This window comes from Ictalurus punctatus, chromosome 15 (assembly GCF_001660625.3).
Source record: "Ictalurus punctatus breed USDA103 chromosome 15, Coco_2.0, whole genome shotgun sequence".
Lineage (NCBI taxonomy): Eukaryota > Metazoa > Chordata > Actinopteri > Siluriformes > Ictaluridae > Ictalurus > Ictalurus punctatus.
Window position 1 is genome coordinate 183,867 of NC_030430.2, and position 14,552 is coordinate 198,418.

At 40.6% G+C, this 14,552-nt stretch overlaps 1 protein-coding gene across 1 annotated transcript in view; it reads right to left on the reverse strand.

Annotated features, from left to right (window-relative positions):
- Window positions 1-14,552, reverse strand: part of cs (citrate synthase) — a 41,910-nt gene that overhangs the window by 17,325 nt on the left and 10,033 nt on the right. Inside the window, exon 3 of the mRNA XM_017487510.3 lies at window positions 3,510-3,617. Coding sequence (XP_017342999.1) covers window positions 3,510-3,617 — 108 coding nt within the window. The remainder of the gene's footprint in view (window positions 1-3,509; window positions 3,618-14,552) is intronic.

Consider the following 14,552-nt stretch of genomic DNA (forward strand, 5'->3'; position numbering starts at 1 on the left):
CATTTGTTTAGGTTAGCTTTTTCATAATGATTTTTTTTTGCATTCAAGTCTGTTTGTTTGTGTATGTTTTGTGTTTTATCTGTTTTTTTTCCTTGATATTTTCTTAGAGTAAAGTGACTTGAGAAGCTGCTTTAAAGGCGCTATAAAAAAATAAAGTTTATTATTATTAATATTACCATAGACCCACTCCAGTTTGCCTACCACCCCAATAGGTCTACTGAGGATGCAATCTTTCAAACCATCCACACAGACAACAACAAAAGGAACTATGTGACCTTATTGCTCCCCTCTGTGGCTGGGTCCTGGACTTCCTCACTGGCAGACCCCAGGTGGTGAGAGTGGGCCAGTTTACCTACAACACCATAACCCCGAGCACTGGGCCCAACAAGGTTGTGTCCTGAGACCCCTGCTCTACTCTCTTAACACATCTGACTGTGTCCTCTCATAGCTTCACCTCAATCAAGTTTATTGACGACACAGTGGTTATGGGCCTCATCTCCAACAACAATGAGGCTGCCGACCTTGATGAGGTGGAGAAACTTGTAGCTTGGTGCCAGGCTAACAGTCTCTCACTGAACGTCAGTAAAACCAGGGAGTTGGTTGTGGAATTCAGTAAGAGGCAACAGCAGAACTACACTCCACACTCCAGCAGGACCCCCGTGGAGAGAGTGAGCAGCTTCAGGTACTTTGGAGTACACATCTCTGAGGACCTGAACTGGACGCGTCACACTCAGCTCAGGTGAACAAAGCCAGACAACGGTTGTAGAATCTGAGATTGCTGAGGAAATTCAGGGTCTCCCCAACGATCCTGAAAACTTTCTATACTGGGGTTACAGAAAGATTATCGACTCAATGCATCTCAGTGTGGCACGGACACTGCTCAATCCAGGACAGCAAAGCCCTGAAGAGAGTGGTGCGCCTCTCCGGATCTGCTCTCCCCACTCTGCACGACATCTACACCAGGCGAAGTAGTACAAGAGCTGCTCAAATCATCATGGACTCCACCCACCCCGGAAACGGTCTGTTCAGTCTGTTGTGTTCAGGCAAGCGCTTCCGTAGTCTGATGGCTAAAATTGAGAGGTTCAGGAGGAGCTTCTTCCCTCAGGCCATCAGACTCCTCAACACGCACATGTCCTAAGGCATCTGTATGGTGGACTCCATAAAGATTCTCGTCACTCTGCACTCTGGATTGTTTATACACATTTCTAAGATATTTTGGGACCTTATACCTTCTTCCAGATGGAAGCATTACAAATTCTGAGTTAAGTGGGAGTGTAGAATCAAATACAACCCTTGTTTCTCTTCTGTGTACTGCCAGCAAATACAGTTGATCAAGCTGTGTGTGCTGGCATCCTATTATTTTTCCTGTAGTACTCACTATCCTCTGTAACTTATTTTTATTCCTCACTCCTACGTCACCACACCAGGCTGTAATAGTAAACATTCAAATACTCTCAACATGACTTTCGTATACCATTTCCAAAACAGATTGACTAACATAAAAACTCTGAAGTTTACGCATAAGAAATAACCTTTCACTTGCATCCAAATAAGTTCCCAAATATTTCAGCCTTTCCACAATCTCAACAACCTGATCATTTAACTTTAGTTTCCCTAACACATGCTGTTCACCAGAATTAACATTGAAAATCATCTCTTTTGTTTTCCTTACATTTATGTGCAAGGCACTCAGTTTACCCCAGTCTTCAAGAAGGAACACATCCATTTTTCAAGTGATCAAAAATATTGGATTATTGTAAATAAGCATATTTCATATTGCACACTATGGTGCGGACTTTAGAAGGCCACACACACACACACACACACACACACACCCCCCTAACTGCAGTCTTGCAAAGCTGTTGTAAAGCGCTTACAAAAATCTATACTTAAACACTCTGTCCTTTAATTTGGACGTGTCTTCACGTGTCACACACACAGGCTGCAAAATGCAGTAATGCAGAAGCTTTGAAAATCCCTTACCAGATACCATAATATTGCTTTTGTCTTTTACACATACATAACATTGCCTTCTCAGATCTCCAGGGTTTGATGTTGAGTTCAGGTTACCATAAACACCCTTGCAACGGCAATGAACTAGCAACAACCTATCAACCACCAGGAATAGCGGACAACCATCCAAGGAACCACCGAACAAACACCTGGAATTACCTGGAGTACCATAGCAATCACACAGCTACGACTTAAGCACTTGAGATACTACAGAAACCACATATTAAAGAATTAACAACCACTTTGAATAGCATAGCAACTACTTTACAACACTCTAGGAACCACAGAACAATCAAATGGAATATGCCTCAGATACCATAGCAACAACCTACAGCAGCAATCACCTAGAAATATACTAGCAACCAATTAGGATACTACAAACCACATAGTAACACCCTAGCAACTACCAGTGATGCCATGGCAATGACTTAGCAATCATCTAGTAACACCACAGGAAGTACAACTACATTTTTTCTCATTTATAATAATAATAAAATATTAGAATTAGAGATGCACCGATACTAAATATCTCAGCGATACTGACAACCGATTATTCAGAGTGATATCGGCCGATACCGATAGTTCTGCCGTTTATGCCTTCCTTTAAATTAATAATGATCAATTTAAAAGAATTCTGAAACAAATTCAAATAAAAGCTTTATTCTCTCCATTTCTACAGGTTGTTTGACAGTAACTGGTCTCATCAACAGAACACACATTACTCTAATTAACATGAACACATGAACTAAAGTCTGAAGATTAAAGTAAGATTATTAACTTATTGAATGTTATTAATTCATATTAACATTGACTGAACTGTAAAAATCCTCCTGTTAGTCTCACATTCACTCTCCACAAACACAAGCATTTCTACTTCATCACTGACATCAAACTGCTCTTATATAATATCCACTTTTTATATATTAACATTAACTGGATATGAAATATATTACTTTTCTAGTAGTGTACTAGTAGTCACACAGGAATCTCTCTAGAGGGTCATGTGACATTACCATGTGACATTACCCAGTGCTTGTGTGGTGCCTTTACACTGTTGATTCATTCATCTTCACTAACCATTTTAACTTTGTGACCAATCAGCTTAACTTATGGGTAATAAAACCAACTAGGTTCATTAGAAAATGTCACAGGTAGGTACAAAAAAACTAAAAATAAATGCAGGATTGTTTAAGAGTGTCAAGTGCGATTTCACCATCAGAAACACAACATATACACTGTCATATTCCAGTCATGTGTTCATATTCAAAAAGTAGCCAAATCTCCCAAAATATAGCTCAAGGGCCTAATACAGCTCTCTGACAGTCCTGACATTCAAACTTCCACCCTTCCAAAGCCACTAAAGTCAACTGCATTTTCAATAACATAAAATACGGCAAGCATCATAAACTCAGGTTTCGGTTATGGTGAATCTAATGCAATTCCATTCTGTCACCAGTACGCTTAATTGACATTTATGCAAAAAAGACTTCTCTTACCATATCCACAGTGATTTGGCCAATGTTGGTTTTGCCATACTGCTGCTTGAAGTTCTTGATTCTAGTCTGTTCTTTGGGAATGAGATCTGCCAGGACATCTTTTAAATTCTGCAAGAGTCAAGAGATCAGAATATCAGAACATAGTCTAAAAATAAGTGCAGTTAGAAAATTCAAAAGCCAAGACACGCAAAACAGATTTAACAGCTAAAGAATGAGTATAATTTAATCTTGTGAGCAAAAAAAGCAGCATTCGCAGAATTAGCATTTAGTCCTTTATTTTTAAATGAATTGCCCATTAACGAGGTCAATAATGCTTTTACTAGCCACACACTAAGCTCACTATAAAATTTTTAGAAATTGCATAAACTGTGCATGCATATACTGTGTTGAACAGTAGAGAAGCAAGTTCAAAACAAATTTAACCATAAACCATAAAATGAAATCTACAGGTACAGTGCCCTCCACTAATATTGGCACCCTTGGTAAATATGAGCAAAGAAATCTATGAAAACTTGTTATTATTGTTGAAGTATTTTTGTGAAATAAAAAAAAACAAACATATTTTAAAACCCCCCCACAAAATCCTCTGCTCTCATGGATATCAAACAACTGCAAACAAAACAGGTTTATCAAAAAATATCTTTGTAAAATATAGGTGTGCAACAATTATTGGCACCCTTTTATTCAATATTTTGTGCTACCTCCCTCTGTTAAGAGTCGTGTATAATGCAGTTGATGAGGCTGGAGTACAAGGCAAGGGAGCAGAGACCATTCCTCCATAGAGAATCTTCCCAAATCCTTCCAATCTCAAGGTCCACGCTAGACAACTCTCCTTCAGTTCATCCCACAGGTTTTCTAAGTCAGGGGACTGGGATGGTCAGGGCAGGACCTTGATTTTGTGGTCAGTAAACCATTTTTGTGTTGATTTTGATGTATGTTTTGGATCATTGTCCTGCTGGGAGATCCAACCACGGCCTGTTTTAAGCTTTCTGTCAGAGGCAGTCAGGTTTTCATTTAATATCGGTTTATATTTGATTGAGTCCATGATGCCATGTATCCTAACAAAATGTCCAGGTCCTCTGGCAGAAAAACAGCCACAATGCAGTGTTATTGAGTCATACTGAGTTAGGGCTTTGACTAGCACAGGTGTGCTTTTGGAGGTAGCAAGGTGTAGGGAAGAATGCACTTCGTCTGGCCTCATACAAATGTAGTTGTTCAGGATGAAAAACTGGAGGGTACACTGGATTTTACTGATTTGTTTTAAGCTGGGTTGTATACTGAAGAGCCAGTTTCAAGCATCTGTAACTCAGCAAGTGTGCTTTGGCTTCAATATATAGGCTCTGAACAGGAGAGGTCCTAAATTCTCCCAAGGCAAGTCACAGTACCATGTACACATTGTCCAGCAATTGTATGTATGATAGGCTGTATAGGCAAAGTATTAAATGTACAGTCTGCACCCCATTTTGTTTTTGTCAGCACCTCTATAATATCTAAAACCTTAAGGCATCTGTTCTTTAGGCATTTCACATGTGAGTTAAAAGACTGTCTGTTGTTTAAAAGAAGTCCTAAAAACCTTGTTACTGCCTTAATGTGGTCTCCATGTTTGCAGAGCTCTGCCTCATGGTGTAGAGATTGCATTAGGCAGAAGTGTGTACAGAGTTTCTGTTTTCAAAAATGTTAACCCATTACTGACTGACCACACATTTTATTTATGAATAGTTGCTGCTCGGTGGTATTCACATATTTCCCCTTGTAGCAAATACAGAAATAGCCAACAATAAAAACTGCACAATATATTAGACCCAATCACATTTACAATAGTGTTTTAATACTAAAAAGGGTAACAGAACGAATGGTTCCCTGAGGTACTCCCAGTTCTTGTGTGTGAGAGATTGAGAAGGTGGAGCCTACTGACTTTAAAACGCCTACTGGATAAAAAAATTGGAGATAAAAATGAGCCGATGCCCACTAAAACCCCATTTGGTTTTAAAATGAAATACTTCCATGTTGTGTCATATGCTTTCTCTAGATAAAAAAAAACAACTACAGTATGTTCTTTTTTAAACAAGGCATAATTCAATTCAATTCAATTCAATTTTATTTGTATAGCGCTTTTTACAATAGACATTGTCTCAAAGCAGCTTTACAGAAATATCAACATGGTATACAGATATTAAAGGTGCGAATTTATCCCAACTGAGCAAACCACTGAGTGGCGACGGTGGCGAGGAAAAACTCCCTAAGATGTTTTAAGAGGAAGAAACCTTGAGAGGAACCCGACTCAGAAGGGAACCCATCCTCATCTGGAAAATCATAAGAATCCAGTCTAACAAGGTGATCTAGTGCACTCCCACCCTGTCTAAAGCCACACAGGTTTCTACTTACTTGATCGTCAGTTCCTAATCTCCAGACAAAACAACCATTAACCACCCTCTCCATGGTTTTAAAAAGAGAATTAGCCAGGAATGATTGATGATTGTTGGGGCCATTATAGTCCTTGCTTGGTTGAGGCAAGTTTTTAAGAAGCACAGACAGAACACTATGTGGGAGGTGTTTTATAAACTGATAGCGACTCTTGTCCGGCCCAACAGCAGTATCACGGGACTTCTTAACAGAGTTCAGGAGTTTTCGAGTTCAGCAAGTTGTGCGTTTTCTTGCAGTACACATGTTGCTTGGAATTCAAGGAGGCAGTTTTGTGTTCAGGAGCTCTCTTTGAATGTCTCTGCAAGCTTGTTTGTTATTTCATGTTTTGTGGTAAGTAGAGTGCCTTGATATTTGATATGCTGTATTTGTGGTCTGTGTAGGACCTCAGCACACGAGCAGAATAAGAAACCAAGTTAATTACAGCTTGTGACTGACTGCTGGGTTCTCAGTGTGAAATATGGATGAACCCTCACAGATTAGTAAACTTCTCTTAAACTCACTGATCTAGGCCACTGGCTGAGACCTGGTAGCTGGCCTACAGGATGAAAGCACTATAACTTTGGAAGTGGGGGGCGACTCACCCAGACAGGTCCCAAGGACAATCAACACAGGTGACACAGGTGAGGCCCTTTGTTCTCTCACCCTGTCCTTATCATACTGACTGCATCATGACACCTCATATATTCTAGAGGACCAAGGACTGCAAGAATAATACATTAACAACTGAAATGACCAGTTTTCTAACATGTGTTATCCTGTAATTATCATGTTTATAATCACAGTTACCATGAGACATTTGATTGTGTAACATGCATGAGTATGATTGATTATGAATACAGGTGTGTGATTGATAATTAGTAGTGTGTTAACAGCAACCAATATATGTCTTGTTTGGTATGTGTGTATGTTCCTGAAAGATGAGAGTAAGGAAAATCAAGTAGAATGTTATGTATAGGTACTAACAGTTGGGACTAAAAGTTTGATCCACACTCTGTAAAAGGAAGAAAACAGAAGGAATGAAATTATGTGACCACAAAGACAATGGACTGAGTTAAGCCATGAGTGGAGAATGTAGCTACACCCCGCCCTAACTTCATGCTGATTGGAGCAAAACCCTTCGGACTCTGCACAGCTAGGACAAGGTAAAACCCTTGGACAGCATGGACACAATGAGTTCTCTTCAATCAATACTTTTAGAGAGTTTTGCCCAGACATCATCTTTGGGGAGTACTCATCAACTAACAACGGCTACAAGAGTTCTCTCTTCAACCAACATCTGCAGAAGCTCTCCAATCAACATCTTCAGGAGTTCTCTCAACAAACATCTTCAGTGAGTTCTCTTCAAATAACATCTGTAGTTACAGTGTTACAAATTACAGTTCTGTAATCAACGTCTGCATGACCCTGTTCCTGTAAAGCTTCCTGACTCCAGTCATGACAGTACCAGAAGAACCGCCGCCAAGCTCATCAAGCAACCCGCCTACGAGACTTTACTCCATTCAGCATTCTGATTGGTCTTCCTAGACACCGCTCAAATGCAACCATCACCGGAATCCCTCATCTAGAGTAACTTAAACGCAAGTACAGTACCTGAAGTACTGTCGAAGCTGGTGTATTTAATAGAGCCCTTCTAAACTAAGCAAAAATTACATTGTTGATGGTTCATTTAGGTCAAAGATCTAAGAACTGCAAAGAGTGTTAAAATCAGGGAGGCATTCATGCTGTCAAAGCTATGTGCGTGTGTGTGTGTTAGATTAGTTTCTGTGTATTAGAGTAGTTTAAGTCTCGTCTGAGCAAGTGTCTCGTCTATATTTATGATTTATTGTCTTAAGTTGTCCGATCTTGTTACTGTGCTCATAATTAATGCTTAACATCAGTATATTACCACTGGCCACGGGAGTAATACACCAGCCAGACTTAAGATACATTAAGTTCAACTTATTGTTGGACCAACAGTTGATCAGATGTTGAAATATTAATTTTGCACATCTCCCCCTTTGAGGTCAATCTAAAAAGAAAAGGCTAATTTCCTTATATCCGCTTTCTTTGCCCTTCATCTAATGCATCATACCCCAAACCTTTTTTTGTTGGTGTAGTGTTATGCTGGATACAATTTGCATCCAACTTTGTTTCTTCGCTGCATTGGTAGCTCTTCAGGCCTGTGCTCCACAGATATTGAACTTGGTTAGAGTCTCTGTTATTGGGTGTTGGTTAAAGAGCCTTTCTGCTTTTTTGCAGGCCTCAATAGTATTTTTACACACCTTCGATTTGGTTTTCCAATTACCTTATGGATCTGTCCCCATAGTGGTTTGTGGCAGTTAAAATCACCCATTAGGGCATATCAGGGATTTCAACTGACCTATGAGGTCTTCTACGTCTTGTAATGTCACAGAGCCTTCAGGTGGTACACTGATAGAGCACTGTGTGATGGGTTTATGGAGTGTTAACTGCACTGTAAAAACAGCAGCTAATCACTGCAATTCTGTGAAGATGGCTCCAAGACCACAACAGTTCTGCTGAATAATATTACTCTGCATCGGGTAGGTGGTACACGTACACGCAATTTATTCCTGCCTTTAGGTGAGAGGCTTTGTATGCAAGAGACAATAGTCTCTGCCATTTCAAGATCTTTTGGGTGTTCAGTTGTGTTCAAGCAGATTTCTTGGCTTCCATTTGATTGTTGTAGGGTTGATTTAATTTCACTCTTACTATTAGATAGATTAGCTCTCTTGAGCTTTCAGTCTGGCTGACCTGGATAGGGTTGAGTCAAGATGAATTCTTAATGAGTTCTTATTATATTGTTTATTTTTTTGTGGGGGCATGATTGAGGTTTGTCTTTGTTCATCCTGGTCAAGTCTATATGGCTTTCGACTGTTCATGTGGACTTCTCCATGATCTCTCTAGTTAAAAGGAAGGAAGGTCCTCACCCAATTTGCATGCTTCAGGGTAGTTAACATTTCATTCTCTGGATCTCTTTTTCTTTGACCCAGACAGGGCAGTCTTAAGAGGAGGCACTGTGTTCAACCGCACAGTTGCAAAACATTGTTGGTTTTTGGTAGCATATAGCTTTAATTTTACAGCTTGCTGAATCATGACCAGACTTCTGGCAGAAATATCTTACACATTCATTTTACAGACGCTTTTATCCAAAGTGACAAATGAGGACATATAAGCAAAGCGATATATCAAGCGGAGGACAATACAAGTAGTGCTACCATACGAGGTCTTTAATTGAGTTCTAGAAAAGCAAAGTGTGCAGAGTAGAGGTGTAAGTGACAGAGCAGGTGTTTTTTTTTGTTTGTTTTCTTTAGGATAATGTGGGGTTGGCATTTTAGGGGTTAGTTAGCTGTTCATGGAAGAGGTGGGTCTAAGTGGGTTCCATATAATATATATATATATATATATATAAAAATAAATAAATAGGTACTCTTTGGTAGCCTCTTACACATTTTTCTAGTGGTTGTGGCCGATCAGAAATTATGATCTACGTGCTGGATTTAATCTTTTTTTGTGGTTATTTGTTTGATGCCTGTCACCCTGTTGTGTCAGTTCTGAGGCCATTTCAGCCTCATCCATTTCCTCTAATTCTAGTGTGAATTACTCCTTTACTGCTGTTCAGAGATGGATGAGGAAAGGCCATAAGAGTACCAGCAAATTCAGTGGCATGTAAACGAGTCTCTGATGGGCTGCTCTGTTCAGTGTGGGATAGATAGGAGCCTGCAGACAGGAGCAGCACATTCATTCACTTCTAACTTTGAGTGATCATTTCACATATAGCCATAATCACAGCACAGCAGTTGTGTAACTTACGTATAGTGATTTTGTCAGAGGATGTTGTGGTTATAAATCATGATTTTAGTAGTACAGAGCAGCAGCTTGAAATTGGCTTGGAAGTGATTGCTGGTTAACATGTAGTCTCCATGGACCGCGTTTCAGTCCCTATTTCATAATTGTTCCATTGTTTGACAACAGAAACAGAAACAATGAGAAAAGCTTTATTGGCAATTTGGCGGTATTAAAATGCATTATGTGAGCACAGAAAGTAGGAGAGAAGAAAACAGATATAAAGGGTGTAACGCTATTAAACATAATTTTTTGGCTGTGTGACATCACTCTCCACCCCATGTAGCTCAAATCGCTCCAAATCGGCACCGCTCACTTGTGCACTGTTTGTGCCGTTAACACAGACACTAACTATTTCCCTTCCTTAGACACAGTGACATCACTCTCCCCGCATTTCGTCTAAATTGCACAAAACCGGTGCCGTTTGTTTGTGCGCAATTTGTGCCATTAAAATAAACATTGTATCTATTTGCCTTCCTTAGAAATAACAAATATAATTGGGGCAGTGATGCCACTCTCCACCCCATGCCGCCCAAATTGCTCCGAACCGGTTCCGTATGTTTGTGCCATTAAAAACCCCTGTAACTGTGATCCATAGCCAGAGTGGCTCGTCAGCACTTTTTAATGCATAACTAACAGATGCGCTGTTTTAAATACAAATGTAGCATAAATAGTTACTTTAGTTATCAGTCACGCATACGTAACGCTTTTTCTGCACGTGTGTGATGTACAGAGAGGAACCGGGCAAGTGGTAGGTCTACCAGCCCAATTTATGAGTGCCCATGAGCCAGTGCTGGGAGATCTTCTCTGTAGTCAGATCGTCCTATCTTCATCTTGGTGAGATCACCGATACATGATATTATTGTGCACAGGGACGGGGCAACAGTTATAATTTGCTAATTTATTTGCTGATTTGTTTACTCATTTATCTACTTATTTATTGATTTGTTTATTTACTCATTTATTTAATTAGATTATCATGGGAAACAACGCACGGAAAATGAGAATGGCTGTGTGTCATTTGGCAAGCAAAGATGGAGTTGGTAGTAAAGACAAACGTCACGTCGCCTATTTGGCAGTATTTCGGTTTTAAACCAGACGCCAAAGGCATCCCAAGTTCCCAGGTAATATTTCCCATGTTCGAGGAGGGAATGAGGAAGCTGGAGGCAGGCTTGAAACAACTCAAAAGGCGCTTTATTCTTTTACTTTCACTTTTAAGCAGTTCGACTTCACACACACACACGCACGCACGCACGCATGCGTACACACGGCTCGGTGCTGGTCAGCTTTCTCTCTCTCTCTCCCGTGTCTCCGGGGATCTCTCTCCTGAAAGCACAGCGAGACACAACAAATCACGTTCCCCAATTTCACACAGGTGAGAATCATGACGCGTTACCTGTTGGTTCCACCTGCCTCCCCTCCTTTCAGAGCAGACACTTCACCACACCCCCGCTGCCACAAATACAGTAATGGGAAAACGAGCCAAGTATCGTCTTGACATATTATCAAAGGCATCAGCTACCGCAATATCGCTGATTATCGCCGATCCCCGATATCATCGTCTATCAGCACAACCCTAGTGCCAACGAGAAATAATATTAAAATCTGTAAGATAAACTAGGGGGCATAGGTAGATTCAAATAACTTTCACAGTCCTTGAGTTGAATCAAGCTAAAATATGCTGTACTGCACTGCTGTATTAAACTGTGAGTGGATTTCTACTTTTAACTAGTTTACTTAAACATGGAGGCCATCAGCCAATCATATTGTAGCATTCACTTCTGAGTCTTAGCATTCTACAGTCGCAAAATATTATACATACACACACACACACACACACACACACACACACACATATATATATCTACAGTGAGGGAAAAAAGTATTTGATCCCCTGCTGATTTTGTACGTTTGCCCACTGACAAAGAAATGATCAGTCTATAATTTTAATGGTAGATTTATCTGAACAGTGAGAGACAGAATAACAACAAAAAAATCCAGAAAAACGCATGTCAAAAATGTTATAAATTGATTTGCATTTTAATGAGGGAAATAAGTATTTGACCCCCTCTCAATCAGAAAGATTTCTGGCTGCCAGGTGTCTTTTATACAGGTAACGAGCTGAGATTAGGAGCACACTCTTAAAGGGAGTGCTCCTAATATCAGTTTGTTACCTGTATAAAAGAAACCTGTCCACAGAAGCAATCAATCAATCAGATTCCAAACTCTCCACCATGGCCAAGACCAAAGAGCTCTCCAAGGATGTCAGGGACAAGATTGTAGACCTACACAAGTCTGGAATGGGCTACAAGACCATTGCCAGCTTGGTGAGAAGGGGACAACAGTTGGTGCGATTATTCGCAAATGGAAGAAGCACAAAAGAACTGTCAATCTCAGTCGGCCTGGGGCTCCATGCAAGATCTCACCTCGTGGAGTTGCATTGATCATGAGAACAGTGAGGAATCAGCCCAGAACTACATGGGAGGATCTTGTCAATGATCTCAAGGCAGCTGGGACCATAGTCACCAAGAAAACAATTGGTAACACACTACGCCGTGAAGGACTGAAATCCTGCAGCACACACAAGGTCCCCCTGCTCAAGAAAACACATATACATGCCCGTCTGAAGTTTGCCAATGAACATCTGAATGATTCAGAGGACAACTGGGTGAAAGTGTTGTGGTCAGATGAGACCAAAATGGAGCTCTTTGGCATCAACTCAACTCGCCGTGTTTGGAGGAGGATGAATGCTGCCTATGATCCCTGGAACACCATCCTCACCGTCAAACATGGAGGTGGAAACATTATGCTTTGGGGGTGTTTTTCTGCTAAGGGGACAGGACAACTTCACCGCATCAAAGGGACGATGGACGGGGCCATGTACCGTCAAATCTTGGGTGAGAACCTCCTTCCCTCAGCCAGGGCATTGAAAATGGGTCATGGATGGGTATTCCAGCATGACAGTGACCCAAAACACACGGCCAAGGCAGCAAAGGAGTGGCTCAAGAAGAAGCACATTAAGGTGCTGGAGTGGCCTAGCCAGTCTCCAGACCTTAATCCCATAGAAAATCTGTGGAGGGAGCTGAAGGTTCGAGTTGCCAAACGTCAGTCTCAAAACCTTAATGACTTGGAGAAGATCTGCAAAGAGGAGTGGGACAAAATCCCTCCTGAGATGTGTGCAAACCTGGTGGCCAACTACAAGAAACGTCTGACCTCTGTGATTGCCAACAAGGGTTTTGCCACCAAGCACTAAGTCATGTTTTGCAGAGGGGTCAAATACTTATTTCCCTCATTAAAATGCAAATCAATTTATAAAATTTCTGACATACGTTTTTCTGGATTTTAGAGTTCATTTATATCCTGAGACACTGATTTGTGGTTGAGTGCGAGAACACGGTCATACTGTTACCGGTTCGGTTTCACCGTATGTCTACAGTACATGAAACCAACATTAGCCAGGAAGCTGTAGGGAGTGTGAGCCTGTACTCAGTTGTGTATGTTACAGAGACAGGATCTTGTTTTTTAACAGGTACGTCAGGTTTTTTATTTTGAAATATGCGCTTTGGGTGGCTGTAATCATCCCTGAAGAGACGGCTTCAGTAAATGAATAAACTACTGGCTACTACTGCAGCTTGAGTCTGTGGCTTTGAGTCTGTGGCTTTGAGTCTATGGCTTTGAGTCTGTGGCTTTGAGTCTGTGGCTTTGAGTCTGTGGCTTTGAGTCTGTGGCTTTGAGTCTGGCATTTGGTGAACTGGTAATTTGGGGAGACACTCATTTATGTTGCGGCCTACGTAGATAGGTTGTAACAGTTCTATGGCAAATTTAGAGTACCCTCTAGTGTCACCAATAAGGCAAATTTGGACACATGTTTATAATAACTACTTCGCAACACAATGTCATAGAAACGCAATTCTGCTTTCCTGTGATGCTTTAGGTCAGGATCAGTGGTGTATTTGGGGCCATTGAGGATGGTTTTCCTACTCACAGATACTGCTCTGTGTGCCCAGATCACATACATGCGTCTGGATTTTATGTGCCAAACAACCCAGTTTTTATATTTATATATATATATATATATATATATATATATATATATATATATATATATATATATATATATATATATATATATATATATATATATATATATACACACATATATACATACACACACACACACACACACACACATTTCCCCCCCTCACATTTGACTGTTCGTGCAGCAGTGCTTTCACTTTTGCTTTGAATTAGCAGCAATTCGGGGGCAGCAATGCTTGAATGTTGGGTTCATTATGATTCTTAATGAAAAACAACTACAAAACAGTACAATGACTCGTATATTAAGCAGAACTTTGAAACCAAAGCTTTCAGTTTCGTCTTGTCAGTCAGCTCGCCTCACTCTCACTCGTGCTAAATGAAATCTGACTCCTGCTGATCTGTGACTCTGACTTATTCGGCTCACGTTGAATTGAGCAGACGCGTTCGGCTTTTAATTGTAGCGTTCGTTCTCTAACTGAACTAAATTACTATAAAAAGGCAAAACGACGGTGGGGCGGAGCCGCGGTGGGCAAGTGATATAATCGCTGTGCGGCCCAAACACCAGTAACACAGTCTATCGCAGCAAGCCTAATATATAGGCTACATTGTCAACATGCAGCACCCAGTTTTTCCAATTTCAAACACTGACAGAGGTGAAAAAGACGACAAAATACAGCAAAAATGCCAATGATACCTTGTCGGACCAAACAAACACACAGACTTATATTCTGTCATTTT